This window comes from Copadichromis virginalis, linkage group LG10, assembly GCF_057382275.1.
Source record: "Copadichromis virginalis isolate Kocher_CV1m ecotype Utaka linkage group LG10, C_Virginalis_male_GT1.1, whole genome shotgun sequence".
Taxonomy (NCBI): Eukaryota; Metazoa; Chordata; class Actinopteri; order Cichliformes; family Cichlidae; genus Copadichromis; species Copadichromis virginalis.
The window spans coordinates 17,414,606-17,442,269 of NC_140627.1; the positions used below are offsets into that span (position 1 = coordinate 17,414,606).

A 27,664-nucleotide genomic window follows, 5' to 3' on the forward strand; every position below is an offset into this window, starting at 1 on the left:
TGAGGAGGATATATCTTTTCTGAGCTGAGCAGGGTGGTAATAATTACAGTAAAGGGGAACACAATAATTACACTTGTCATATTAATCACATTGATATAAAACCAGCCTACCTAATCAGTAGGTTGCTGTTATAAAGGGCCAAGTTTCTGTCTGTAGAGTATTATATACACTTAAGTTTCACCTAGTTAAGTTTTGAAATCTCATCACATCATATCCCCAGAAATTGTCATGTTGAATTTACAAAGTATTTCATGTGGAGAGAGTGTTTTATGAGGTGATATTACATGCTGTGTAGCTTCTATTGGAGCAGCTGATTTGTCTTTTTCCACTAATATCCCATTATAGTAGTGATGTGTGCACTGCGTTTGATAATGAGAGTGAGTAGACTACCATCTGGATATCAGCGCCTGCAATTATTCATCATGAGCAAGGAGAAGTTTCTCTAAACCACACCCTCATTTCTTAATCGTAATCTTTGCCTCCGGTGCTGAATCACCTCCAGCTACTCATCCCACGGTCTGTTGCAATCTAATCTGCTTTGACTTGACTAACAGCCAAGCCACCCTTTTAGACAGTTCTTTCCACTTATATTTACTCTGCACAGCTATGTAAAAAAATATGTGTTTATTCTATTAAAGTGATTTAATTGAGAGCTCAAGAATCTAAATATAGGTTTGATAAATGGACTTAACTCTTAATTGCCCCTTGGAGATAAATAAAGTCTTTCTGATTCTGATTAAGTATACATTTTTTAATGTTTTTATCTCTCTGTGGCAATGTGAAGCAACTTTGCAGTCCCCCAAATTTAGATCTTCACCTTTCCCAGTCTAACATTCAGTGCGAGTGCAAAGCAGCATAGTCTAATGGCAGGGAGTTCAGGGAGTTCAAAAGTATGCACCACAAGCTGGCAAAAGCTTTCCAGCCCCAGGTCAGTCATAATTCTAAACCTTAGGAGAGTAAGAGGGTGTCTCATAAAAAGAAAAATGACCCTTAAAAAGTTCATAATCACACATCTACACAGAGATGAGTCATTTTTTAGTCAATTCAGGCTTTTAAGAAACCTTTTTAGCTGCATGCTGAAATATTATATGGAACAAGAGGCAACTTTTGTTGTGATTTGGTGCTATATAAATAAAATAAAATTGAATTGAATTGAACAAAGTGCTGGGAAGCACTTTTCTAAAATATGCCGATTTAAAAAAAATAAATAACAACACATCAATGACTAAATCCAACAAAGCATGATATATGAATTTTATTTTCCATAACATTGTGTTTTAGGAGAATTGTACATATAATTCATGGGTTTTTTTTTTTTCTTTTTACACACAGTTCATTTTAAGCAGACTCAGTATCACAACATTGTCTTTTTTTTTTCCTTTTTCTTTTTTTTTTGTGATGAAATTTTAAATTTCGTTACATTCCACAGATTTCCCTTTGGTTACTCAGACTCAGACCTCTGGGCATCCTGCCCCCATTTGTGAATTCATGCCAATTAGTGTCAGTCATAAATAACATCAGACAAGCATGCACATTCACACAGCCTCTGGAACAGAAAACATTTATCATGACACAAGTAGTCAAGTGGCTACACACCTGAAATGTAACATAGCAACTGTCCTGCTTAATCTGGTGGCGTTTCACACCAAAAAAAAGTAATAGAGCATTTTAAAAAAATTTCACAAAAGCCATTTAGGACATTAAGATACACAGTCAGTTGCCACATTTAAATAGTTACAAACTGTTTATAAATTCTCCATCTTTTGCAGCACCTGGTCAGCATGAGCACAACTTCTTTTGTAAGACTGAAAAGATTTAGATGATTGAGTTCATCACTGCAGGCAGCAGACAAACGAAAAGTGTCTAATGAGCTGCAGACGATTAAGTGGCCACTGAGCGTAAAAGTTAATCAGTTGAAAAGCACTTGTGCTTTGCAAATATTTAATTATTGTTGTCGTAGTCACAGTTGTAAATGACACATATAGGGTTTCTTATATGTAAACAGTACAAAAGGTGCATACACAAGGTTTTTTCTCTCTCCCTTTCTGTGGTTTGATTTTTTTTATGTCCTTTACAGGATACTGTAAGTGCATTCAGTTATGTTCCCAAGGCCTATCATTTTATTTTCCTCTTCGAGAAAGTGCTTTGCTTGTAATTTGAGCAGTCTTTCATCCTTTTCGGCTGGTGTTGTCATGCTCTTAAATAATCTATTAGTGACACACAGACACGCACTCACACACATGCAAAACCGAATGCTGTGAAATTTGTGCAGATCAAAATAAAAGACAGGAACAGTGACATCTCAGGGTTAACGTGTTCATCATGTGCCAATATCCCTCAATCAATAAAAACTTTATATGAGGCATAATGTGTCATGTAGGCTTGTAGCTCAGATTTCGTGGATACCTTTTTTAATATTTGCTTGCCAGCCTGCTGCACAGCAGTCATTAAAAGGCTATGAAGGCTTAACGAGTAACGGCTTTAATAAGTGTATTCACCATATGAGTGTTTCTCTCTGATTCATTTAATTTTATGAAATTTTGACTTCATCAAGTTATAATTTGGGAATATCTTGTGATCTGTGTAGTAGCCTGTAATTTGGAAACCCATCTGTTGAAAGATGTAAAGCGAATGAATGATGAATGTGTTTACACTGCCAAATGGGTATTCGCTTTTTCAAATGCAAACTGGCACCTGGGCTCACGCTACAGATCACAATGTGGAAATGATCATTTAAAATGATTAGGACATTCCTCTTTTACTAGAAAGTCAATAGTGCGTTAATATTGCGTACAGCATTTGGGGAAGGTGTGAGAGAGACTCCAACACCATACTGACAGACAGACAGTGTGTGTCATCTCATTTAGCACTGCACTCAAAGTGATTAGTTGCACACAGAAACCTTGGCTTTAATCTTCCAATGAAAAACAGAGTGACGATCTTCACTGTTTACTTTGCGTCTTCACTTTTTGAGGTAAAATTGTATGCAAATCATTCATAAGTAAGCCGAAAATAGCTTTTTCAATTCCAAAGTTGTGTGACTCAGAATTTAAAATGTTGTTTTGATTCATCTACAATTACACGTAGCACAATCGCACTGATAACTTCTGCTGGAACGCACCAATTTATCCCTTTGCTGCAGCATCTCACCTGGTACAAACACAGTCCAGCATGGTGATCAAAAAGTAGGATGCCTTTAATATAAGGACCTCTAGGAATAGCTGTGCATTCAAGATAGTTATCTGTTACCATGCCAATGTAAAAACTCATCTTACAATTTACATGATTTAAGAGGATTGATGAATCACCTTGCTGCCATGTGGTAAAGCCCGATGAGAAACTGCAGTATGGTGGCTGGTTTTAAAAGTAAAGCTGGTGAGGGTGTGCTGTAGGTGATGGAAAACAGCATTTTAATTACAGCAAACCATTAATTTATCAAGGAATGTGTAATATTTGGTGGCATGGAGAAATAGGCCCACACTGCGAGCGCAGGGAACATAAATGAACAAAGCTACATAATTTTGCCCTAGTGTATACAAGACAAAGACACAAAGGGAAAAAAAAAAAAGATAACACTTCTTCTTGTGTTTCAGCAATTTAGTCTCCTGCCTGAGGTCTGCATATGAACTTATGTGCAATGCTGCAGAGAAAACTTTCTAAAGACAGCTGTCCTGAATACATAAAAAGAAGCAGTATGGAGGCAAACCAGGTTTGCTGAATGGGTTCATTATTAATAGACACTATGGCACTTGCCGTATAATATTTAAAAGTTTGACACGATTGTATTAACTATAAGGCAGTAGTTTTAAATTGAAGAAAAAACAAAAAGAAAAACTTTAGGGACTGAAGGTATTCTAAAAATGTCCCCCAGCAACATCATGATAAAGTGTATGTGCACATAACCCCCTTCACCTACATCCATTTCTTTGGTTTGAACTGAAGTCTTTAGCTCCCTCCAAGTGCATCTAAAACACTCTCCAGATTAGTTTTCTCTGTCAATACCAGCATCGCCTTTCTAGTTGTTGTTTTTACAACTTTCTCTTCCCTCCAGTGACCTGGGCACCACTTCTGCTTCCCTGATGGGGAAGTGACCTTCCCAATTCCTCTGTTCCCAAAGAAGCCGCACAGTCCCTCCATATGTTTTCCTTTCAAACACAAAATAATAAACCACTACTATTCTTCCCCGCCTTCCCTTTTCTGCACCACATATTTCAGTGTTTGCTTTGAAATATTCCCTCTCTGTCTGTTAGGTTTACACTTCTGTCTTTGTGGTATAACTTTGAGCTCGGCATCTGTGAGCGTCTGGCTTTGCACACGTCAGCCTGTATAGGAACACATGAATGTGCACCAACAGTGCATTTAAATGTCAGAGAAAAGCAGAAAAACAAATCTGTTACATTTTAATGCACATCTTATTTCACCATTCTTAGAATTTTTTAGTGATGCAATGTTCGTGTCAGTTACCTTAGAGGTTGTTTTAGATGCACTATAATGGGGTTAATGGGAAGAGATGATAAAAGTAATCCAATAATATAGTTACTATATGGGGTTGTTGAGTTTCAAATATACATAAAAAACACATTTTAATACATCTCTGATAACATCATAGCACAGGTAAAAACAACACTAACACTAATTTACAAAATATCCCTTTGAAATGTCTTCGGACTCCCTCGTAAGGTAGCTAATGAACTGCAAATGTTTTGGACAACAAACCCTGAGATGGGAAAACGGATATGAACAGAACTTACTCGGACATCTACGATGTATAAAACACTGTTTACTGATAAGAGGCAATGAGTGTCATCCTCCTGTCAAATTTAATACAAGCAAGTGACCCGCTCCTTACATTTCACTAATGTACTCTCATTGCTTCTCTTTGTTTTACTTTCCACAATGAAAGCATCGACGTGTATCCATGGTGAATTCAGCTTTTTTTTTTTTTTAAATAAAAAATTATCACGAACAGCATTAATAAACAAAGATACTAAATTACCTATTAAATGAAAAGCTAAAGCTTTGCATAAGTATTTCAGCATAAATAAACATATCACCACTACATCGTACTGCACAGCATATGATGTAGGAGGCAGAGGAACCTGAGCCCAGTCTAAACTGCTTGCTGCATTCGCAGGGCTTTAGCAGTGAAAGGAGAACAGCTTCATGAACTTGTTGTGTGTCTCAGTCTTTTTGTTATTATGTGGTCTAGAGAGCAGCAGTGCGGCAAATCAGAAATATACCATGACATCTTCTTGAAATATGGACGTGCTAAGGTTAGGAACTAGCTGAGTTAACTTAATACTGTTTTCAGATGCAACTTATGTTGGAGAACTTGGATTGGAGCGCACAGTGTGTTTTGAATTGCATAGGAAAGTGTCCACAGGGAACTGTCCATTTGCTGCACTTGGATATTTGATGAAACTGAATAAGTTATTGCATTGCACTTTTATTTCTGTAGATTCAGATGGATTTAATGCTGTGTGTACCGAGTTTCTACCTTAGCAAAAGTACAAAAGGTTCACTATAACATAATACCTGTAGTATCAAAACTGATTATGATGCAAAATGACCATTTCTGGTCACCTTATGTAATTTTTTTAAATAAGTTTTATTTCACATTTATAGAACTTATAGAAATTTCTCTAATTTACAAGTATATGTTTGGGTCTTTTCTTCGGTATTACAAGAAGCCTAGATAGCCATATCACACCAACTATAGCAGATATGAAGCATAGCTTATTTGTTGAGTGACTGATTGGTTGAGCAGCATCAGCAGACACACAGGTATCCTCCACAAGCTACATCATGTGCACTAAAATAAAACAGATATGTCAACTAGCACATATTACATGGTTTGATGCTAGTTTTTCTCTCAACTTGTTTTGTGCCATCCATCACCTGAATTAATTTGTCATGTTTATTACTAAGATTTTGTTTCCTGTTGTTCGCAGTGCAAGAAGGTCAAACCAGGCAGTATTAAGTATTATGCTACTGCAGCATTTAGGCTTAGCACTTTCACCATATAAAACTCTATCAAACTGATATTATACTGTATATTATCAACAGTGAGACATCATTTCCTCTTGTACTAATCTGACGTTCAGGTGAGGCGAGTTTTACGATTTGAGGCTTCTGAAGTTACTAAAGACAAGTGTGTGGTTACCATTGCCACCCAGTTTGGTGAATTATGTCTTAAAGTCTACAGCAGCAGACATTAAAGGATATCACATTTTAGCAATGTGTCATTCAGATTGTTAGAGTAATAACAACATGAAACTGCAATACATGGCTTAGCTGTCAGATATAATCTCTAAAGGGTTTGCTCCATTGACGCAAATCACAGTTATTAAAACCTATCACTGGTAAAAACTCTGAGTTTAAATGATAGAATTCTTCATATCTTGATAAACTACAAGAAAACAAAGCCATGTCTTTCAGTTTCATTCATTACTTAATACTCTTTAGCTGCACAACTACCTGGATGTAACACAAAACAGGAATTAGCATTTAATAGGCTAATGAATTCAGACTTCATTCTTTGTTTGTGCGATCTCTGACTGACTCGTTGTTATTGAGTGGCGGAGGCGGCGATTGCTTGCTCCTCATGCTCCTTCCATCCGTGACGGCTCGTGAAGTCTCCGTCACGAAGAGCCGAGTCACCCAGACGGAGGTGACAATGCGTTTGTACTCATTCCTGAAATTTCGGTTCAGTAAGCCATAGATTATGGCGTTCAGACAGCTGTTGAAGTAGGCCATAAAGTAGCTGACTACAAAAAGCCACTCAGGGATACGAGGAGCCACGCGGGACGGATCAATCGCCACCGCCAAGCCAATCAGGTTAAGTGGAGCCCAGCAAATGGCAAACAACACAAATACCACAAACATGGTGATGAAATTCCGCAAGTCACTCGGTCTCAGGCGAGGGCTTTCTTCTGTCTTCACTTTACGACGCACCTGGACATGAAGAAAACATATTGGACATAATTGTAAATGATGTGAATGAAAAATTCTTTGCTGAGAATGCATTTTTATGAAGTGAGCTTTTTGAAGTGCAGACTTCCAGCTTTTATTCAAAGGGCTGTAACAAAAATATTGCATTAACAGATTAGTATTTACAGCCAATTTTATACAAGGTACCCCATTTTCAGAGGCTCAAAAGTAACTGGACAAACTAACATGATCTTAAAAGGAAGGATTATTTTTATTGCTCTATTGGGCTGAGATCAGGTGACCGACTTGGCCACTTAGAATATGCAATTTCTTTGCCAGACATCTCTATACCATACTGTGGTATGTTTCAGGTCATGAGCGCTTCCTTTCCTTCTCAATAGTATACATCTTATTATTATTCTGGCACAAGTTAACCTTTCTATGCAGATGTTTTGTGGCCGTCTAATCTAGCATTCTTGTTCTGGAGTGTAATAAGTAGTTTGCATTTTGCTGTAAACCCTCCGTATTTACATTTATGACAGTGTATTTTGATCACGGTTTGGAAGTGCTGCATCAAACTCTTTCTTGAGTCGGTTAGATATTATGAAGTTCTTCAATCATTCTATTTAAGTATGTGTCACATTGTTGATTTTTAACTGGTTTATTTATTTATTTTTATTTTTATTTATTTATTTATTTTTTTTGGGGGGGGGACTACAAAAATGGCTATGATTCATAAATAGTTGATGCAGTCCTTTTGTTAAACTATTTTGAATTCAAGCTGAAGGTCACATTTCAATCATATTTTGACTGTTTGATTTAAAGTCTAATGCAGTGGTTTACAGCAACAAAATTACAAAAATTTCGGCGCAGTATTTTTATTGACTGTACATTCACTAACCCACACAGAAACACAAATACGCACTAACCTTGTTTTTTGTAGCTTTAATTAAAAAAAAAAATTGCTCTAATCATTAATTGAAATTTAAATGTCAACCAAGGATTTTATGGACTGTGATGAGTCTTTCAGTACATGAAACTATTTATAATGTACACTCAGCAAGTAATGGGTCAATTATCCAGGGTTTAAACATAAAATCATCACATTTTTCTATTCTACTCTTGGTGTTTCTGTATTATTTACAGCTGGTATTGTATTTACTGGTTTTGTTGGTGGTATTGCTTTGTTCTAAAAGCTTTAATATAATTTTTGAGACTGTAAAGAGCCTGGAAACTCACCTGAATAACAAGTACCCAAATGCGTAAATAACAAAAGGTAACCACAGCAATGGGAACCAGAAAGTGAACCACCACTACTGCCACTGTGTAGGAACTGCTGACATTCTGGGCGAAGGTGCAGGAGTAAACTCGCGGGTCATAACGCAGGGAACCAACGAAGAAATTCGGGACAATGGCCACTACGGTGAGCAGCCAAATTAAGGCAACAAACATCAAAGTGTTGCGATAGCTGTATAGCCGACTGTATGCGAATGAGTGGCAGATATAGCAGTATCTGTTCACCGCAATTCCAGTGATGTTGAAAATGGAACCGATGACACTGAGCCCCATAAGGAAACCACTGACCTGAACAGAAAGAAAGAGAGTGAAGTGTTTTTGTCAGACTGTGCTGGGAGTATGCTTATTGCTGCTGTAGTGGTGGTAAACTGAAACAAGCTGAAAGCTCTGTGGTCTTACCATGCATTGTGTGTTTCCCAGAGCCCATCCATCATGGAAAAGAGCGTAGAGAACCAGAGGGTAGGGGTAGAAGGCTACCACAAGGTCAGCAAATGCCAGACTCACCACAAACACATTACCTGTAGAGGAAGATATAAGGAGACGCTGTCATTTCTATGATATACATTTGCAGAAATGTGCTCTCCGATCATGTGTTGACTCGCATCACAAACACCATAACTGCTGCTCTCTTAGCACTAGCCTGACCCTCAAATGTGAGCATGATGAATTCAGCTGTCATCTTCTCTTTCTAAACGTTTGCCTGCAAATGCTCAGTTTTTAGTGTCAGTCACTGTACTGACAACTCTGCAGTACATCTAGAAAATGGAATAAAACCATTACCAAAACTATATATATCCTCATTTCCATTGTTGTCACTAGTCACTTAGGATGATCACCATGCAAAAGGACCCTTGTTGAAACTATTTTAATAATGGAGTTTTGTCTTGCACTGAACATTGTCCACCTTGACCAGTTACTGACTACTACATGGGATGCACTTTTCAGTGAACTAGGACCCTATCTCAGCAGGTCCAGCATGGTGTGCTTGTTGGCTGTGAAGACAGAGATTACAAACGGTTTCTACCCTCTGCCCACAGCTGATTGCCTCATCCCAGACAAAGTTTTATCACAAATGGCAGAGTCACTGTTTTGACAGAGTAGAAGGGCAGGAGTGTGGACACAGCTCTTGGGGCATCCAAGTCTTTTTTTGGCTTTTTTTCTGGCTAGTCCCCTGCCCAATTCAAAGAATGGTACGGTCGCTATATCTCAATGATATAGCTACAGCCAGATTGGCGTCTCAGAATAGGTTGTGTGATTAATTCTAAGTCAAATATCTTTTGCTTGAAACAAAACATAAACAAACAAAAAGGAGAAAATGGCAACGATGAGAAAAATTGAAGAAGATTTGGAGGAGATGAAGGAGGAGGAGGTCTGGCGGAGATGAGCCCCCGGTGGAGGAGCAACAAACATTAGAGCGTCAGGTAGTGGAGTTTTTTGCGAATAAAAAACTTCCCCTGCATAGCAACAACATCGCAGCGTGTTATACCCTCCCCAGAAAGAATGCCAGCGCACCTCCAGCAATAGTAGTAAAATTTGTGAATCGAAAACACAAAATTGAGCTACTGAGGCAGTCTAGACAACTGAAAGGGAGTGGACATCTCACAAAAAAGAACGCCGATATTGCCAGACAAGCCCGTATCATGCGTAAAGAAAAAAAAATCCAAGCAACATGGACAAGAAATTGCAAAGTGATGATAAAGCTCAACGGAACACCAGAAGAAGCCAAGGTTGTAATGATCAGGGATCTTCATGATTTGGACAACTACGGGGGATGATTACACTGTTGCAGTCGGACGGCAGAAGGTCTGTTATGATGTGTTTGCTAACAACTAGCCGAACGTATTCAATAAAAGACACTATTTCCAACTGTCAGAGGGGGAAAATGGCAAGGTATGAGACAGTAGACTGGAAGAGTATTAGTGTGAAGCTGCAGGTGGATATGGAACTGGGATTGATTATGCGTTGTGAAATACATGTTATGTCATAAGGATTACAGACATTTAAAGAATACCCAATCACAATGACTGAAGATTCGGATTACAAATTACATGATTTTGAAAATAATATAGATCCAGAAAGGAATGTGCTTAATGCAATTAATGTTACATGCGAGTATTATGAGAATCGATTTAGGGATAATGTTGACTTGGGTAATACATTTTCATTAATTCATTTCAACTGTAGAAGCCTCTATAAAAGTTTTGTTCTGATCAGTGATTTTTTGAATAATCTGAAAGGCAAGTTTAAAGTGATAGCACTATCAGAAACATGGGTAGATGAGGAACGGGGTTGGGACTTTCACATTGATGGGTATGAATTATATCATATAAATAGATCTAATAAGAAGGCAGGAGGTTTGGCACTTTTTGTTGATAGTGATTTGAAATGTAAACATGTTGAATATATGTCTGTGGAGTGTGTGACAGTAGAAATAGAAATGGAAAGAAAGAGTAATATAATTGTTACTTGTATGTATAGGAGGCCTGGGACACTGATAGAAACATTCACAGATGTAGTAGAAGATTTATTGAGCAAGGTAAAGGGAAATAAGACATTCTGTATTTGCAGGGATTATAATATTGTTTTTTTTTTTTAATGTCCAATCATAAGACATCATCAGATTGAGTTATTATTTGGAAGAGGGTTCTACCCTCTGATTACTAAACCTAGTAGAATAACTGAAGAGTCAGCTACTTCAATTGATCACATTTTCATTAATTGCTTGGAAAGCAACATTATAAGTGGTCTTGTCATAAATGACATAAGTGATCATTTACCTATTTTTGTTACTTTAGATTATAAAATGACACGAAAGGAGGAAGTGTGTGTGGACAGATATATAAGAATTAGAAATGATGATGCAATAAATGAGTTCAGGCAAGATCTTATGAAAGAAGATTGGAATGAGGTTTATGTAAATGACGTCAATGCTGCATACGAGACATTCTTAAATACTTATCTGGTTTTGTATGAAAATCACTGTCCACTGGTATTATATAAGCAAAAGAAAAAGAAAACTACTGGTAAACCATGGATAACAAAAGGATTAGAAAATGCATGTAAAAAGAAAAATAAACTGTATAGAGATTATATAAAACTTAGAACAAAGCCTGCTGAAATGAAATATAAAGTTTATAAAAAATAAGTTAGTATTAATGATCAGAAAGGCTAAGAAAGAGTATTATAATAAATTATTTTACAAAAACAAAAATAATGTTAAGGGTACGCGAAATATCTTAAAAACATATTGGGTAATAAATATACATCTTTAAATTTACCTTTTAATAAGAAAAATAAGGTCATAAGTGATATGAATTAAGTGGTAAATTAATTTAATTCTTTTTTGTAAATATTTGGCCTAACCTGGCAAACGTAATTAGAAAACAGGATGATTCAGAATGGAGTGACGAATGGAAAGGAGATAGCAGAGTGGTACAGTCTATGTTTTTAGGGGAAATCACTGAAAAAGAAATCATAGCTATTGTAGCAAAATCTAAAAACAAGACATCGAGAGACTGTGATGGGTTAGATATGGTCATCGGAAAAAAGACTTTGGATTGTATAATCAAACCTCTCTGTTAAATTTTTAATCTCTCATTTTATACGGGTGTATTTCCTGACCGAATGAAAGTGGCAAAAGTTACTCCCCTTTATAAATCAGGAGACAGTCATAGTTTTAATAATTATAGACCAGTATCATTGCTATCACAGTTTTCTAAAGTGCTTGAAAAACTCTTTGCACAAAGATTTGATAGTTTCATTGAAAAACATCAACTGTTAAGCGAAAGTCAGTACGGATTTCGACGGAACAGATCAACAGCAATAGGATTAGTGAATACTATTGAAGACATTTCATCAGCAGCACATAATAATAAATATTCTATAGGGGTATTCATTGATTGAAAAAAAGCTTTTGACACTCTGCAACACTCCATGTTGATTTCTAAGTTAAGTACTTATGGTGTGAGAGGAATAGTATTGAACTGGTTAAGCAGTTATTTAGATAATAGGTTTCAGTATGTGCAGTGTTTAGGCAATTCATCTGATAGAATGAAAACAGAATGTGGGGTCCCTCAAGGTTCTGTTTTAGGACCAAAACTTTTTAATTTATATATAAATGACATTTGTGATGTGTCAAAAATGTTACATTTTGTTTTGTTTGCAGACGATACAAATTTTTATTGTTCCGGAGAAAACTTGAAAGAATTGGTTAAAATTATGGTTACTGAAATGAAAAAAATAAAAAAATGGTTTGATGTAAATAAGTTATCGCTGAAAGTTTATGATATTCGGAAACTGTGTAAAGGAGGAAAAGTATTAATTGAAAGAGTGACAGAATTCTGTTTTCTGGGTGTAATAGTGGATGACAAGTTAACATGGAAACCTCATATTGAACATAAAAAAAAAAAATTGCTAAAAGTATTTATATCCTGGGTAATGTAAGATATATATTAGATTACAAGACAATGAGAATAATATATTTTTCATTGTTTCTACCCTATCTGAGTTATTGTGTTGAAGTATGGGGGAATACATACGTGACTAATATGAAACTATTATATTTATTACAGAAGAGAGCGCTTCGAATTATGCATAATGTTAAATATAGAGAACACACTAATAGTTTGTTTATAAAATCTAAATTATTAAAACTAGAAGATATAGTGAAATTACAGACATTAATTATTATGTTTAGTGCAAAAAATAAAACACTACCTCTTAAGTTACAAAGTTTATAAAAAAATAAAAAAAAAAAGTTACAAAGTTTATTTGTATTGTGTTCAGAAAATGGGGACGGCAGAAGGAAGTTTTATTTTAAGCATCGGTTTGCTCAAACCACACAAAGGCAAATGTGTCCAACAGTCATAGGCATAAGAAACTGGAATTCTCTCAATGATCATCTTAAGTGTTGTACAAATGTTTCTCAATTTAAAATCTGCTATAAGAATAAAATGATAAACCAGTATGAAGAAGTTGAAAATAATAGAATTTAATTGTAGAAAAAATGATCCTTTTAGTTTGATATTTAGTGGTATTGCTCATTGTTGAGTATATTGTTCTGTTGGTTTTGTTTTGTTATGTGCAGAATATTCTCAGAGTGTAATTTTGGTTGCCTACTTGTATTGTCACAGATAAGGGGCAGGTGTCAATAAGAATTTATTCTTCTTACTGCTCCTTTTCATGCATGGAAAGTGTTACTTTAATTGAAAGGAAGGTTGTGTATGGGAAATGAATTACTGCTGTACCATGTGTGAAGCAAAATAAATAAATGAAATGAAATGATGCACAAGAAAAAGACAATGCATTGATGTTACCCCAGCTGCTGATTTGAATTGTTTTCATCCATGTTTTTAGCTGGAAAGTTGTTGGGACATTCTTTGGCAGAAATATCTGCAAACAGATGTGAAACTGAATCTCAGCCCATGCGTGCAATCAGATCTAAATTAAATGTTAAAATAGTCTCTAAATCTGTAGTGGATTTGCAATTCAGAGCAGGGAATGTGTCAACACAGGCCCCTTTCAGTTGGAGGTCTTTTTACACGTAATTTTTTTGCTACGCTTTTAGAGTTGTGCCACGGTAGATTTGCAAACACCTGTGGCGATTTGCAAATGTGTGCTGAGATATTTTTTTTTCTCTTTTTTAAATCAGGGTTTTGTTTGCCCTGAGCTCAGACTCACAGGCTCCCGCTGTCAGACGGTGTACTGCTCTGCCTGCACATATCTAATCTAAAATGCAGTTCATTCCATACTATTCTCCATTTTGCGCTAAGCTTTAGGTATTGTTGATTATACTAAGTCTCCATGTTCATGTATGCATGTTAAGTTGGGATTAGTTCTCTCAACAGAATCCTCACTCCTGGATTCTTTAACAGCTCACTTAAAGTGCAGAGTTGTTTCATGCAAGCTCAACTTAATAACCATTTTCCATGAATAATCATCAGTTATACAAAAAGTGGGAACCAAAGACACTAGTAGGTGCATTACTTGGAGATGTTGTACTTATTTCAAAGACGTTTGCCCCCCAAAAAGAAACGAAAACAACACAAATGTCCAGATAAACATGGCAGAGCTTCACCAGGTCTTACTGTCTTTCACCTTCTACTTTTCATATTTTTGGCTCGCCCAGTATTTCATCTGCTGACACCTACAGAGGTGATTTGAAAGACAACTTTTGTGCTCATGAGGTGAAACAACTACTGATCATTCCCATTCCTTGTCAATGGTGATGACAAAGGACAAAGGCCTCTTGCGTGGCAAATTCGCAGACATATCTCAAAGGGATTGTGGGAGCTTACTGTGTCTCATATAACTGTCAAACCATGTCAAAAGTACACGATGCACAGCACACCAGAAATGTATTTCTAGCTAAACCATGTACACATGGATTCTTTTGTGCGCTCCCATGTGGCTTCGGTGTGTGTCCATCAGCCCAGCGCTGTCACTGTGCACTTCAACTGACAAGGAGAAATAAGTTATTCAGCTTGGATGGACATCAATCATTTTGATATTCCAGTTATATCCCAACCAGCCCCGTGTGACCAGATTGTCACAGATGGCTTATAGACTTCAAATGTAAATGTCAATGATGAACACCACTTTTCTAAACATGCAGGTGATGTTTTCTTGCACAAAATGTCATCATCTTATAATTGAGATCACTTACCAGTGTTCCAGTCTGGGGTTGTTTTTATATTTGGACTTTAAATCGATTTTATATTACTTGAAAGATTAGCTGCAAATTAATATTAGTTTTAATTCAAGGAGTGCACAACAGAAACACAGATTGTTATACACTGATTTTCACCAGGGAATTCCACAGTCACTGTAATCATTTCAGTCATTTAACACGATTAACACTTGTAACTGTTGTGTGTGCTGTGCGTATGTGACAGCATACATCAGTCACGAACCACAAATATAAGAAAAATGTCTATGGACAGCAAGATTTTTGTGGCAAATGCAGCATGACATCTTCAATTATGGACTGATAAGATTTTGTAATCTAATACTGTTCATTTCTTCTAGTGGATATAAATATAAATTGGATGTGCATATGTGTGACTCTTTTGTACAGTTCCCCAATGTTCTGACAAAGCACAAATTATCTGTGGATAGATTAATGTTCATTACTGACAGGTGTGTTTGTATAGGCGCGCATTTCCCACATTAACAGTTAAATTAGGCACTGCAGAGTGATGCATAGAGCATGGATAAGCATGCACACAGAGATTTACACTGATCAGGTCCAACATTAAAATCACTGACAGGTGAAATGAATACCATTTATCATTTCATTACTATGCAATATTCTGCCGGTAAACCTTTGGTCCTGCAATTGCTTTACTGTGATTGATTGTTGAAGTCCAACAGAAAAAGGCTCTCATCAGTGGCCGTTATTGGCATGACAAAGCAAAAAGGAGATTTCAAGTTTCTTTCTGATGGAACTTCCTTTTTATGAGAAGCCATAGTGTCTAAAATCCCTGTAAACTAAGTTCTTTTTACTTTGGGTACATGCAAACATGACAGTTTTTCAACTTCAGAAAGGTCATGCATGCCTTATTTTATCTACTCTTTACTGTTGTAACAGTCTTTATTCAGCTGTCAGCCTGTCATTGATCGGTTCACTGCAGCTGGTCCAAAATATCGCAGCTCAGCTCTTTTTTTTTTTTTTTTTTTTTTTTTTTTTTTGGGCCTGTCCCGTTTGGCTCTTTTGCCATCAGAATTGTTGTCTAAAGGCAAAGAAAGATGCCCAACGGATTTACTTTACCAAACTGACCATCCCAGCCTTGCCGTAATGGTCCATTTGATTCACCTTTTATTGTTTATTTTATTTTCACTTACTGAATACGGGACAGACTTGACTGGGGGAAAGAAGGGGAGAAAGAAAGAGGGAAAGAGAAACAGCTGAGAAGAGGGACGGGGGAGAAGGGCAAAAGACAAAAACCAACAGAACGGGCAGAGAAAAAAAATGCATATATCTAAAATCCCTGTAAACTAAGTTCTTTTTACTTTGGGTACATGCAAACATGACAGTTTTTCAACTTCAGAAAGGTCATGCATGCCTTATTTTATCTACTCTTTACTGTTGTAACAGTCTTTATTCAGCTGTCAGCCTGTCATTGATCGGTTCACTGCAGCTGGTCCAAAATATCGCAGCTCAGCTCTTAACTGGCACATGCAAGTGAGACGACACGTTCCTCCTCTCAGCTTCCATACAACTGGCTACCAGTCTGTTTTAGACCTGATTTTAAGATTTCAGTGTTTGTTTTTGAGATGCTGCATGGGTTGGCATCTTTTTGCATCTCTGATCTTTTTACTTTGCACACTCTCTGTAGATCACTGAGGTCTACAAAGCAAAAATTCGCAGTTGTCCCAATTTCAGATTAAACATAGGCATGATTGGGAAGTTTGCAGGAACTGCCGCTGAACTGTGGAATAAACTGCCTGCTCATGCCAGGACCCCCTAAACATTGGACCCTTTTAAAACCCATTTCATTTGGTTTTTAAACCAGAATGAGTTCTCATGCCTTTTTATTACCTCCACCCAGGAGGTTATGTATTTGGTAGCGTGTGATAGGGTGAAAGGTTTTGAATGAATTCTAATAAAACTTTGTAGTTGTGTAGAGTGGGGTCTTTTTAACAATCCATCTAAAATTTTGGCATACACCCAATAAGGCATTCAAGGTCAACTTAAAATAACATGTAGCATTTGACCTTTGACCTCACCTTCAAGGTTAACAGAGTGATCTGAAGGTGAAAGAACTAATAATGCTCTATAGAGCTATTTATTATGGCAATGGGTTTTTAGACTGACATGTTGGCATGGGATACGTTTTAAATTTACTTTACTTTAATTTTGTTGTCATTTTGTTATGTACATGACAGTAACAGGTTATAAATGCATAACAATATGAATATATTGTAAAGTGTTCCTGAATTAAATAGGAACTAAACAACGAAATGAATGCTACACATGCACTATATCCATATAAATAAAAAAAATTAAATTGTACCGAAAATTATGTCAAGTAATTAAAAGGTGCAAATAACAAAAGTCTGCAGTTTGCACCACAAACCTCTTGTTTATGCTGCTTTATTTGATTATTTATGCTTAAAAAAAATCTGTATTTTGTTTTATTGCATTCTTTTTGCTATACAATATTTCACCTACTGTTTATAATTGTCTTTATGAATCTTGAAACTTACTTTACAATTTGTGTTATTTCTACTCGGTCGTTGTTAATTTCCCTGCTACACATGTAACTGTCTGCCCCTCCTTCGTTAGCACCTGCTATCTGTCTGCTACAACTGTTCTCAGTCAGCCAGCATATATATAGCACACCTGTGGGATTGTCTTGAAAATCAAACCTTAGCAGTACTAGTGTTCCTTTGTGGTTTCCTTTGTGTTGCCATTTAATCTTCTCATGTAATAACTTTTGGAACTGTTTTATGAACTTTGACCCTGGTGTGCTCCTCACCTGTTTTGTTTGCCATGCTACCTGCACCTGCTCAACCACTGTTTTTGGAATAATGTTTTACATTTTAGACTATATCCAGGGCTCATGCGTCTTGTGTTTGGGTCCTCTCTCGTGTGAAACCATTTAAGATACTTAGGAATGGCCAAAGCCTGTGTTCATGAACTAATGGAACAAGTGAAATATATGTCTTATTAAGAATTACTAAAAATTCTTTATGCAACACTTGGAGTACCAAGTAAATGTAATCATTTTAATCACACTCATTATGACAACAGAATGTCAAACATTTAGTGGCCTATAAGTGTTTGAGGAAAAGTAATGAACCATCAAGTAATCAAGATTCAACCAAGTAGAAGTAGAAATAAAGCTGACTTTTTGCTAAATGTTTTTAAAGAAGTGTCTTTTCATATGGCTCGTCATTATTTCGAAGTTATCATCTTGTCCTCAAACATCAAACCAGCATTTTTGCAAGGTTTTTATTGCAGTCAGACATATAAATACATTTTATGATTAGTGTGGGAATTTCATTTTCAGTTTACTGTTGGACTGAATCACATCCAATACAGAAAATAGTTTTTATTTTGAATAGTGGTAGTTCAGCAACAATATGAATATGAACAATATGAATGCTTGAAATCGCAGTACGATTTCAAGCATTCATATTATTTTAATAAACGAGTTACATCATGGGACTGTTATGCTGAATGAAAAACATAGTTATTTATGTATGTTAACAACAGAAATGAATGTACTAGTTTGTTTCTTTTATACATACAGTAGCTAGCTCCTCTAAGACTAGATAAACAGCCACATGCTACGTGAGCACTGTGTTGGCATGGACATAGAAATTTGGATTTGGTTTTGTGAGAGAGCTGGCTGCTTCATTTCCTCTGTCATCAGATAGCAGCAACAAAGCAGCAAACAAGTGTCCCACATGTGTGAGCACACATGCTGAGAAGCCTGGGGGAATTTGTGAGAACCATCTGGTTGCTAAGCTATAGATTATGATGATGATCACATTTCATCATTATTCACTGAAGAAACTCGCACTTAACTTGGTTTTCCTGTTTTGTGGTTTAGTGCAATGTAAAGAGCAATTACATTACACTAGGGCAATTCTTCAAATTTTAATATTGATCATGTATTTGTGTCCCCACAATTATATGAGCATGATTGAGCCATATTTGAAATGCATGCTCTCCCAGTTAAAACAGAAAGCAAAAGCAAACTGAGCGTTCTCTAAATCAGTGCCTCGCCAGATGCCTGCATACAACAGTCACAGCTGTTCCCTGCACACGGCAGCAGGACGTTTTCTGCATATTTTGGTATCAATCCAATACCATGTAAACACAAGGCCAGTGGTGCTGATGACAATATCGTTACCAATACTTTTTACTTGTAAAGGCAGCTTATTTCTATTGTCCCTTATCTGTGTTTTTGCTGGGGTGAACCTGTAAAGCACTTAAATGTACTATACAAATAAAGTTGAAGTAATTTATGATATGAATCATCATCAATTTGAACATTTGTAATGACTATTAATCACTGTGATTTTTAATTTCCACGATAATCAGCGCAACAAAACACACCTTTCAGTTTTTCATGTGTTTTAAAGCAGGACTTTTTGGAGACCCTGAAATTTAATATGTCTGTCTCTGAAGCACTTTGGGTCATCTTGTGTTGTTTATATATAAAATGGACCTGGCAGTCAACACAAAAAGGTTCAGACATTTTTCTTTCTGCATGTTTGAGGTATATTTTTTTCATTTCCAAAAATTGATTTATTTAATACAATTCAGTGGGCTACATATTAAACGTAGAGAATAAAAACAGTATTGAAGTATCAATCCTATGTGCTATGTGCCAGTAGCGATCTGATACCAATACCAAAGTTGGTATCGAGACTATCGATATTTAGCTCGCACCACAAGAATCAAACATAGCAGAGGGTTAAAAACAAAAAACTACACAACAAAACTAACTTATTCAACTGCCTGGAAAAACACCACAAAACACAGTATTATGAATGCAAGAAGGCTTCGAAAAACAGAACAATGGTGGCTAACATGAAACGTCCAACATCAACTCAGACATCCATGAAAGCAAGCCTTTGTGCGTGTCAGTGTATCCATCCAGCTCACAAAGACACACTGAAATCATCAGCGCAATCACATTCCATTTGGCCAGAGATGCATGTCCATTAAACACGGTGAGTAAAATGGTCAACTTACTGGACAAAAGATGCGTTATCCCCCCAAGCAATTATTTTTCCAAACTGGCAAAACCTGTGCTGTATTCAAAACACTGAAGGGGAAATAGAGGGCTCTCACAGCTGTTTGAACACTTTGTTGTGAGTTTTAGTCACATCCATCATGCAGGTAGAATGAATGGAGGGAAAGATTTTATACAGTTTGTCTGCAAAGATTAATCTATGAGGATTCATTTACAATGCCCCTGTGATTTCATTTTGTGTCAGGCTTTGGTGCAAAATATACAAATATTTTTCATAATTCTTAGATTTCTACAGATGTGAATGTGTTACATCAGTGTCCTTTTTACACGACTGTTAGATTTGTATTGTTTATTGTCATTTATGCTTAAAAATATTTAACCATATATGCTTAGAGGTGTATAATTGATTGTGTAGTGATAGGATGTGTGATCCTTAATAGTCTGCAAAGGCTTTGTGTGCATTCCAGAGTGTTCTGGCATTCACACCTACATCCTGGGAGCATGGGAAGAGGTCGTACCTTGTCTTATTGTTTTATGGTAGGATAAACGTAGCTATGTCAGTTTTAGGCTAAGAGCCTTTTGTTTAGATGGACCCTGTGAAGACTCCTGGCACCAGCTTTGGGGAGTCTTCACAGGGTCACATCTTGACTTACGCAACGCACAGGCAAGGTACTCTTTGTGTGTATGAAGACGTCATATGTTAATGAACCTATGTATATTCATGTGAGCTCAATAAAAGGAGTGCTATGGGGAACCTGGCTGAGAGTCTGACGGAGGTCAAGTTGGTGGAACGACACTTGGCTCCAGACAGGTCTCCCTCATGCATGAGTAACACGAAGAAGTTTGCCTACTTGGTGTTCAATGCTTTTGCTGTGTAATTAAATTATCCTGAACGTTCCAGCGAATAGGTTTAAGCTACAAACCTATCAACGACGGTGCAATAAAAACATTTTTTGTTTCTAAAATTAATGAATGATCATGACAAACAATCGTGACCTCAGTATAGGACTGTATTTGTGATTAGCATTTTTGCCATAATCATTGCATTACATTACATCGTCATTGGATTTTTCACATTTCCACAAGAAACACATATACACAGTCCGAAGTCATTATGATATATATGCACTGAAGAGGAAACACACAAGCATAAACATGTCAAAGAATTATTCTTATTATTACTTTGCTTTTTTAAATTTTTCTAATTTTTATGCTTAATGAGTGGAAAATATGTTGCTAAATTTAAATTTTCGGCCACACATGTGCATAATTACATATTGAGCTGTTGACAGAAATGTGATGCTCTTTGATAAAAAGAAATCATGAGCCTTAAATGACTATAACAAACAATATAGAATCAAAAATCATTTCATGCATTTTTCCTTAACGACTATATAAGAAATGCCTTTTGGAAGGAAATTGCAATGATTTTTTTTCTTTCATTTATCCTTTTTCCACATCATTCCTGTGGGAGGACATGCAAGGCTGTTTTGCCTTTTTTGCATTTAAATTTGTTTTTAGTGAAGGAATGGGGACAAGGAATAGATGCCAATAGAAAGATGAGAGAATTGGAGGCTGAGTCCAGAAGGGAGTGATGTGGAAGCCGAAGTGGTCAGGTGTGATAAAAATTGCATTTTCATGAGGAAATGCTAAAAGTAAAAAGTGAGAAGTCAGCAAAGGTGGGTAAATAATGTAATTCCCACATGACGTGGACGTGTACCATCAGGTGCCCTGGTAAATCATATGTGAAAATTATGCAAGAGGAATAAGTATATTCTCTCGCTAAGTCTGCAGAGATGAATGAATAAATCGATTAGCAGAAAACATAAAATTAGGAAGATAGGAAAACATGAAAGAAAAATAAAGGTCACCAGAGAATAATATTGTTAGCAGTGAAGGGACCTAATTCGTTTTTATATTTATCTAATTATTCATTATTAGTTGTGTAAAATTACTGTGCCGTTTAATGTTTTAACAGACCAACCAGAAGCTGCCCTCCTAATTTCGTATTTTGCACAGTGCAATGTCAATAAAGCCTTTTTATTCTTCTTTTCTGAGGTAAAGATACGTTCACTAGGCCCTTTACCTTACGTAGTACTGGACTGGACACCATTCTTTACTTCACACACATTCAACAAGGTGTTGGAAACATGTCTCGCAGATGTTGGACCATATTGACATGATAGCGTCACACAGTTGCTTGAGATTTGTGGACATGATTTTCACTCATCCTACTAGATCCCAAAGGATGGTACACTGTTGCAATAAATGGATGAGCATGGTCAGCAACAATACTGTGGCATTTAAATGGTTTAAACAATTTATTTGCCTTTTCTTTTGCTTCTTCCTCTTCTATAAAAACACTCATGTAGATGCTTTTTTTTGTCAGTGGTGACACCTATTGTTGAGGAGAAAACCGCAGCAGTTATGTGCACCATTACAGCAATGTGGCTGTGTAGTAACGTATATCGGCTGTGCACGGAGCAGCGGGTATACACCACCACCACTACCACTAGCCTGAACCACTGATATGCGGCAGGAAGGATCCATGTTTTAATGCTGTTTACGTCAGACAGGGGCGTAATTTTCCAACAAAATTATGAATTATCTTGCATAAATAGGCTGTTGATTTTCTTTACTCATTTCAGTTATTAGCAGCAAAATAGTTGCATGTTTAATCATCTGGGAATTTACCCAGATTTATTTATTTATTTAGACAGAGATCTTAACACCCCCAATGTTCAGCACAGTTTCGCCAATAACGCCAGACCCTAAAATTCTGATGTTGTAGCAAAAATGTAAACACGCCAGACCAAGCAACTTTCTTCCAATCTTGTGTGGTAGCCCCACTATTTAGGTGTAGTTACCAGCCACACTTCTAACCTTAACAATCTTTCACTTTGTAACCAGCTTTTGCTGTTTAAAACTGCTAGTCCAATGGAAGCTAACAAGCTATTGCTGGTTACGTGGTGGAAAAATTGTGCTAATATCAACTCGCTATGCTGTACGGTAAAGTCAGTGGAACCACGCTAATGTGGTCCTCTGAACATACTGTATCATAACCTTCTCACCAAGATTAGTGCCGAAGGGGTGTCAAATTTTTAGCAATTTTGCAATGTAACAAGTTTTTTTTAAGAAGCATTATAGAGCTGTGTGGGTTATTCATACAACTTTTTATAATACCACTCTGGGGAGAGTTGCTGAAACAGTGCACAAGATGGATGAGTAATACCAGTTTTCTCATAATTTTATAGGCACGTTGTAGGCAAGCAATAAACAATCTTGTCATCACTACCATACATCATGCATCATCAGCGCATGTGCCAGAAGCTTAATCACTCTACTACTCTGCCTACTGCCTGGTCATACATATCAATTGCAGTCTGGATCCTTTTCTGTCACTCCTCCACTGTCTGCTCTTTATTTTATTAATTCACTTTGCTGCTCTTCGAATTTCTCAGCTAGCGAGTGTTACTTTTGAACGAAGTGACCCATTAATCATCTTTCATCGCTCTCAAGTAATCCTGGTTTTTATACCTTAAAAACGTGTTTTTCTCTGAGCTGAAGAAAAAACACTTTAATTTCAACACACTCTCAAGGGAGCCAACAAAGTCTGGAATATCCCTGGATTATCAGAATCCCCACTTTCATCATGGCCACACGAAGGCAACTCAAAGGCTCCACAAAACTTCACACAGTCTATGATTCTAGACAGAATGTGCTGGTTTTTTGTCACCTCTTTGCTTTCTTTTGCCAATTCAATTGCCTTCATCCAGCTGTTCTACTTTGCAAAGCCTGCCAAAACAGCTTGTCCAGCTACTTGGACATGATATTGTCCAAGTAGCTACAATTACTATTGTGTCTTCTGCACTCTTCTTTTAAGTGTGATACACCTGTGGTGGTCCACCACAACTTTTCCGTAGGTCCGTGCATACGCTCTCCCATGATCTGTGGACTGCTGCTGAATATTATGGACGGTCGGGTCAGTGATGCACAAATTGTGGCCAGAGGGGTGAAATCCAAGCTCCAGTTGAAACTCTGCCTCAGACCCTCATGAGTGCAAAACTTTGGGTCTGTCCATAGACTCCCATTCGGCCGACATCCATACAAGGAAGATGATACATAATTATATTCTGCGTAAGAACTTAACGCATTATGTAATTATAATGTAAAAGTTTGACCACAAAATGGATCCTGGAAGGCACGTAGGCTGTATTAGCAAACTGTTCTTATTTGCAATGTGTGTCGCAGTTTTGTAGTTAATTGTATGTGATGGATTTTTTTCAATCGATATACATACACACTCAAACACACAGAGATACAGGATTGTGTCAGCCATGTCACAAGTCTAAAGTCGATTTAAAGCCAGTCTGAATACTACAATATAATGAAAATAACCCTAGAAGTGCCCTTTAAACACTTGGAATATTATTTATATTGCATAACTTCACAGACGACACACAAAGCTTGACTCTTTGACTCTGCCACCAAAGTTTAAATTACAGATGCCATGCATGAATACTGGTGATCACCTAAAGTTAGTTAAACTCTCAGAAGCTTACTGCAGCAGCAAGGACAAACACAGCCTACAGTACAATTCCTATTTTATCTGTGGCTTACCAAGTTTTCTACTCACATTTGGCTTGAGACACACGCACACACTTATTTGACCCTGCAGTTATTTCTGTCAAAAGTCAGCCTGCTTAAGTTAATTGGTATAAACATCCCTGAGGTCATATTTAAATTAGAAATGTGCAGCAATTTAACCAGTAAGATGTGACAAGTCCTCTTGATTTGACTATCCAAATTCACCTGGAAATTACTAGTGGACTCAAACACATCAAAGAGCAACACGCATATTTGGATGGGCAGTAGATCTATTAAAAAAAAAAAAAAAAAATATATATATATATATATATATATATATATATATATATATATATATATATATATATATAAAAAAGGGGAATGCCGCATTATTTAAAACACCAAGCACAAAGATTAAAGTGTAAAAACCAGCGTACTTTTTAAAGACAAAGTCAAGCATTTAGGGGTTCAAAATCATCAGTCAGTGATGATGTCCTTCCCTGTCATTAGGGGACATGATGAAAAGTGTAGTCACTCGGGGATTTTACTGTGCAATTACATCACACTGCATCTACCTGACTAATAAAATGCAAGTGGCTACTTTGGTGGAGAGGTCTGTAGTTTCAATTACAGATAATAAAATGGTCCAGAAAGCCTAATTTTAATAGGAGATTCATAAGTTGGAAGCTTTACAGACAGTAAAAAACAGCACAGCACAGAAGTTTATAATTTTTTGAGACAGGATTATGTAACTCTGGAAAGTAATCATGATGACAGTTCTGCATAAGCAGCTCCTTGCTGGATAATGCCACTTTATGGTCCAGCCAGGGGTGAGCCTTTTAATTTTATTTATTAATTTTTTTACTTAGCAGCAGCCGGCTGGCATCCCAGTTGCACTGAGCAGGTGGCAAGTAGTTACTCTCATCACCACGAGAGGTTGCATATACTGTAAGGTAAATGTAAACATTTAAACAACGGTCATATAAAGCTTGCAGAGGACAACCTGAGTTCACATGTCTGCCTCCATCTTAAAAGAACAAGCTGAAATGCAGTTTCAGGCACTTGCACCTCTGATCCCCCACCCTGCCACAACATCACGTGGGCTCCACCACCTCTAGCTCAGCTACATTAGTGCTGCACTTCAAGCCTTTGGAGGTCAGCAAATATTCTTAAGCTGGTGTTAAGTTACTGTGAGAGCTGCAAAGTTGAAAACACTCACTTGTGGAAAGTGTGTAGGAACTGGCTACTGAATGTTTCAGTGAATATGATTCAGCTGCTGGTCGGCTGCTGCTTTGAACCCAGGTTTCCAAAGAAGCTCTGCTTTTAGCTGCCGCCCTCAGGTCTCTCTCTGTTTGCCTTTGTCGCCTCCTTTTAAATTGCACCAACGCGGATTGTTTACAGTGTAAACAATGTGCGACACTCAATACAAAGCCTCTTCAGAAAAATACATTAACCTTAAGTAACCACAGGCAATCATTGTTATGGTACAGAGTTACGAAAGTAGCGGAGCGATAGCTAATGCAACATGATGTAATAAGTAATACACAGCTTTCACAGTGGTGCATAAATAATTCTCAAAAACACTATGAAAAATGCCCAAATCTGAGAGCACATCACAAAAATCTGCATTTTTTTCAAGTTGTTCCAGCTGGAGATATTCTGAGAATTCTGCTCCCCTATAGAAAGGTTCATCTGAACAGTATGGCCATTTTTTTTCTTCTGGAAAAGCCAGTGATGTGACATCCCTTTGCTTTTGCTTTTATGCCGTGTTTATGAATAACAAAATAATACAATGAATGCAAAACCAAACAAAACCCTCATACATTACACTAATTAAATGAGAAGCAATTAAATGCCTCGTAGCGCAACCCTGGTTTCGGGCAAACCACTACAACTGCTGAGTAAATCACCTTCATAATAATGAAGAACAACTTAAATCATGCTCAGTCAGGCACAAAGAAAGAAAGAAGGCACAGAGGGGAAAGGGTACTGAAAGAAATGAAATGCAATGATTATGTACGTTGACAAAATCGCTCATTAAAGAGGGGCTTGCTCACAGTTGTAGAATAACAGCAACAGCAGTGACATTGGTAATAGGAGTGGATTAAGTCTAACAGTGTGCAACATTTCAATAAAGCGATACTTTATCGTGAAAAATGTGAGCAGTGTTTTCTAAACATTTTTGTAGTTTTTTTGTATGATCTGTTTGCCTGAGCCCACAGATAATTTACATATTAAACTAGAATCAGTAGTTCTACACAGGGTCACGGGGGGGTCACTCTTCTGGCCTTTCTGCTGTCATATAAGTTAGCAAATAACCAAACTTCTCCAAGTCATTCATCCTCTCAAGTGAGCATCAATACATGCAGCTGCACATTCATCAGAATACCACTCTTACATGTTGTTCCAGTGGACCTTATGGTGTGCATTAGCACACCTGTATAAACTGCTTAGACATGAGGAAATTGTACCTTTAGAATGCATACAATGAATTATTCAGTATGTCATCTGCTATCTGGCGTGTGGGGGGAAAGAGACACTTCTCTGGTATTAGGCTGTAACCAACTGGGATGTTTCTCCACACGCAACAGAAAATTGACGGAGCTATTCCCTGTAATAGAAAAGGTAGATGACCAAAGAGCTTATTCCAAAGTTCCTGCTCAATTATTATGACCACGCTGAAAAGAAATTCCACAGTATGATACATGTGATACACAACCCAGTAGTTTATACTATATTATATTGGCTGTGCTGAAGTTAGGAAGCAAAAGTACAGCAATTTCAATACGATGAAAGATGTCAGCGAGAGAATAATATGTGTAGCTGTAGCATATGGAACTGGTCAGCCAATAAGGAAAACCAAACACTTACAGGAAGGAGGCTCTATTCACACAATTTGTAAAAATTAATCAGAAAAGACTTAAATCTGATAGACTACAACTACAATGACTTTTTTTCAGTCTATGCAGCAAACATTATCCAGTTATCATGTGACAACTGAAAAACATGGCTCGCTTCCCGTACATGAAGTCATGGAATTACAAAGTAAAACCTCTCGGTTTTGAGGTCTGCACTGTATTATATTTATCAAATCAAATATCTCAGTGGCAAATATCACAGCACTGAACTGCTCCCCCGTC

At 37.0% G+C, this 27,664-nt stretch overlaps 1 protein-coding gene across 1 annotated transcript in view; it reads right to left on the reverse strand.

Annotated features, from left to right (window-relative positions):
• Positions 1 to 1,230: 1,230 nt before the first annotated feature.
• The window catches only part of mtnr1bb (melatonin receptor 1Bb), a 54,915-nt gene continuing 28,481 nt past the window's right edge, over positions 1,231 to 27,664 (reverse strand). The window contains exons 2-4 of the mRNA XM_085470338.1: positions 8,626 to 8,744; positions 8,170 to 8,514; positions 1,231 to 6,954 (exon numbers count right to left, since the gene is read on the reverse strand). Coding sequence (XP_085326464.1) covers positions 6,532 to 6,954; positions 8,170 to 8,514; positions 8,626 to 8,744 — 887 coding nt within the window. The 3' untranslated portion in view covers positions 1,231 to 6,531. The remainder of the gene's footprint in view (positions 6,955 to 8,169; positions 8,515 to 8,625; positions 8,745 to 27,664) is intronic.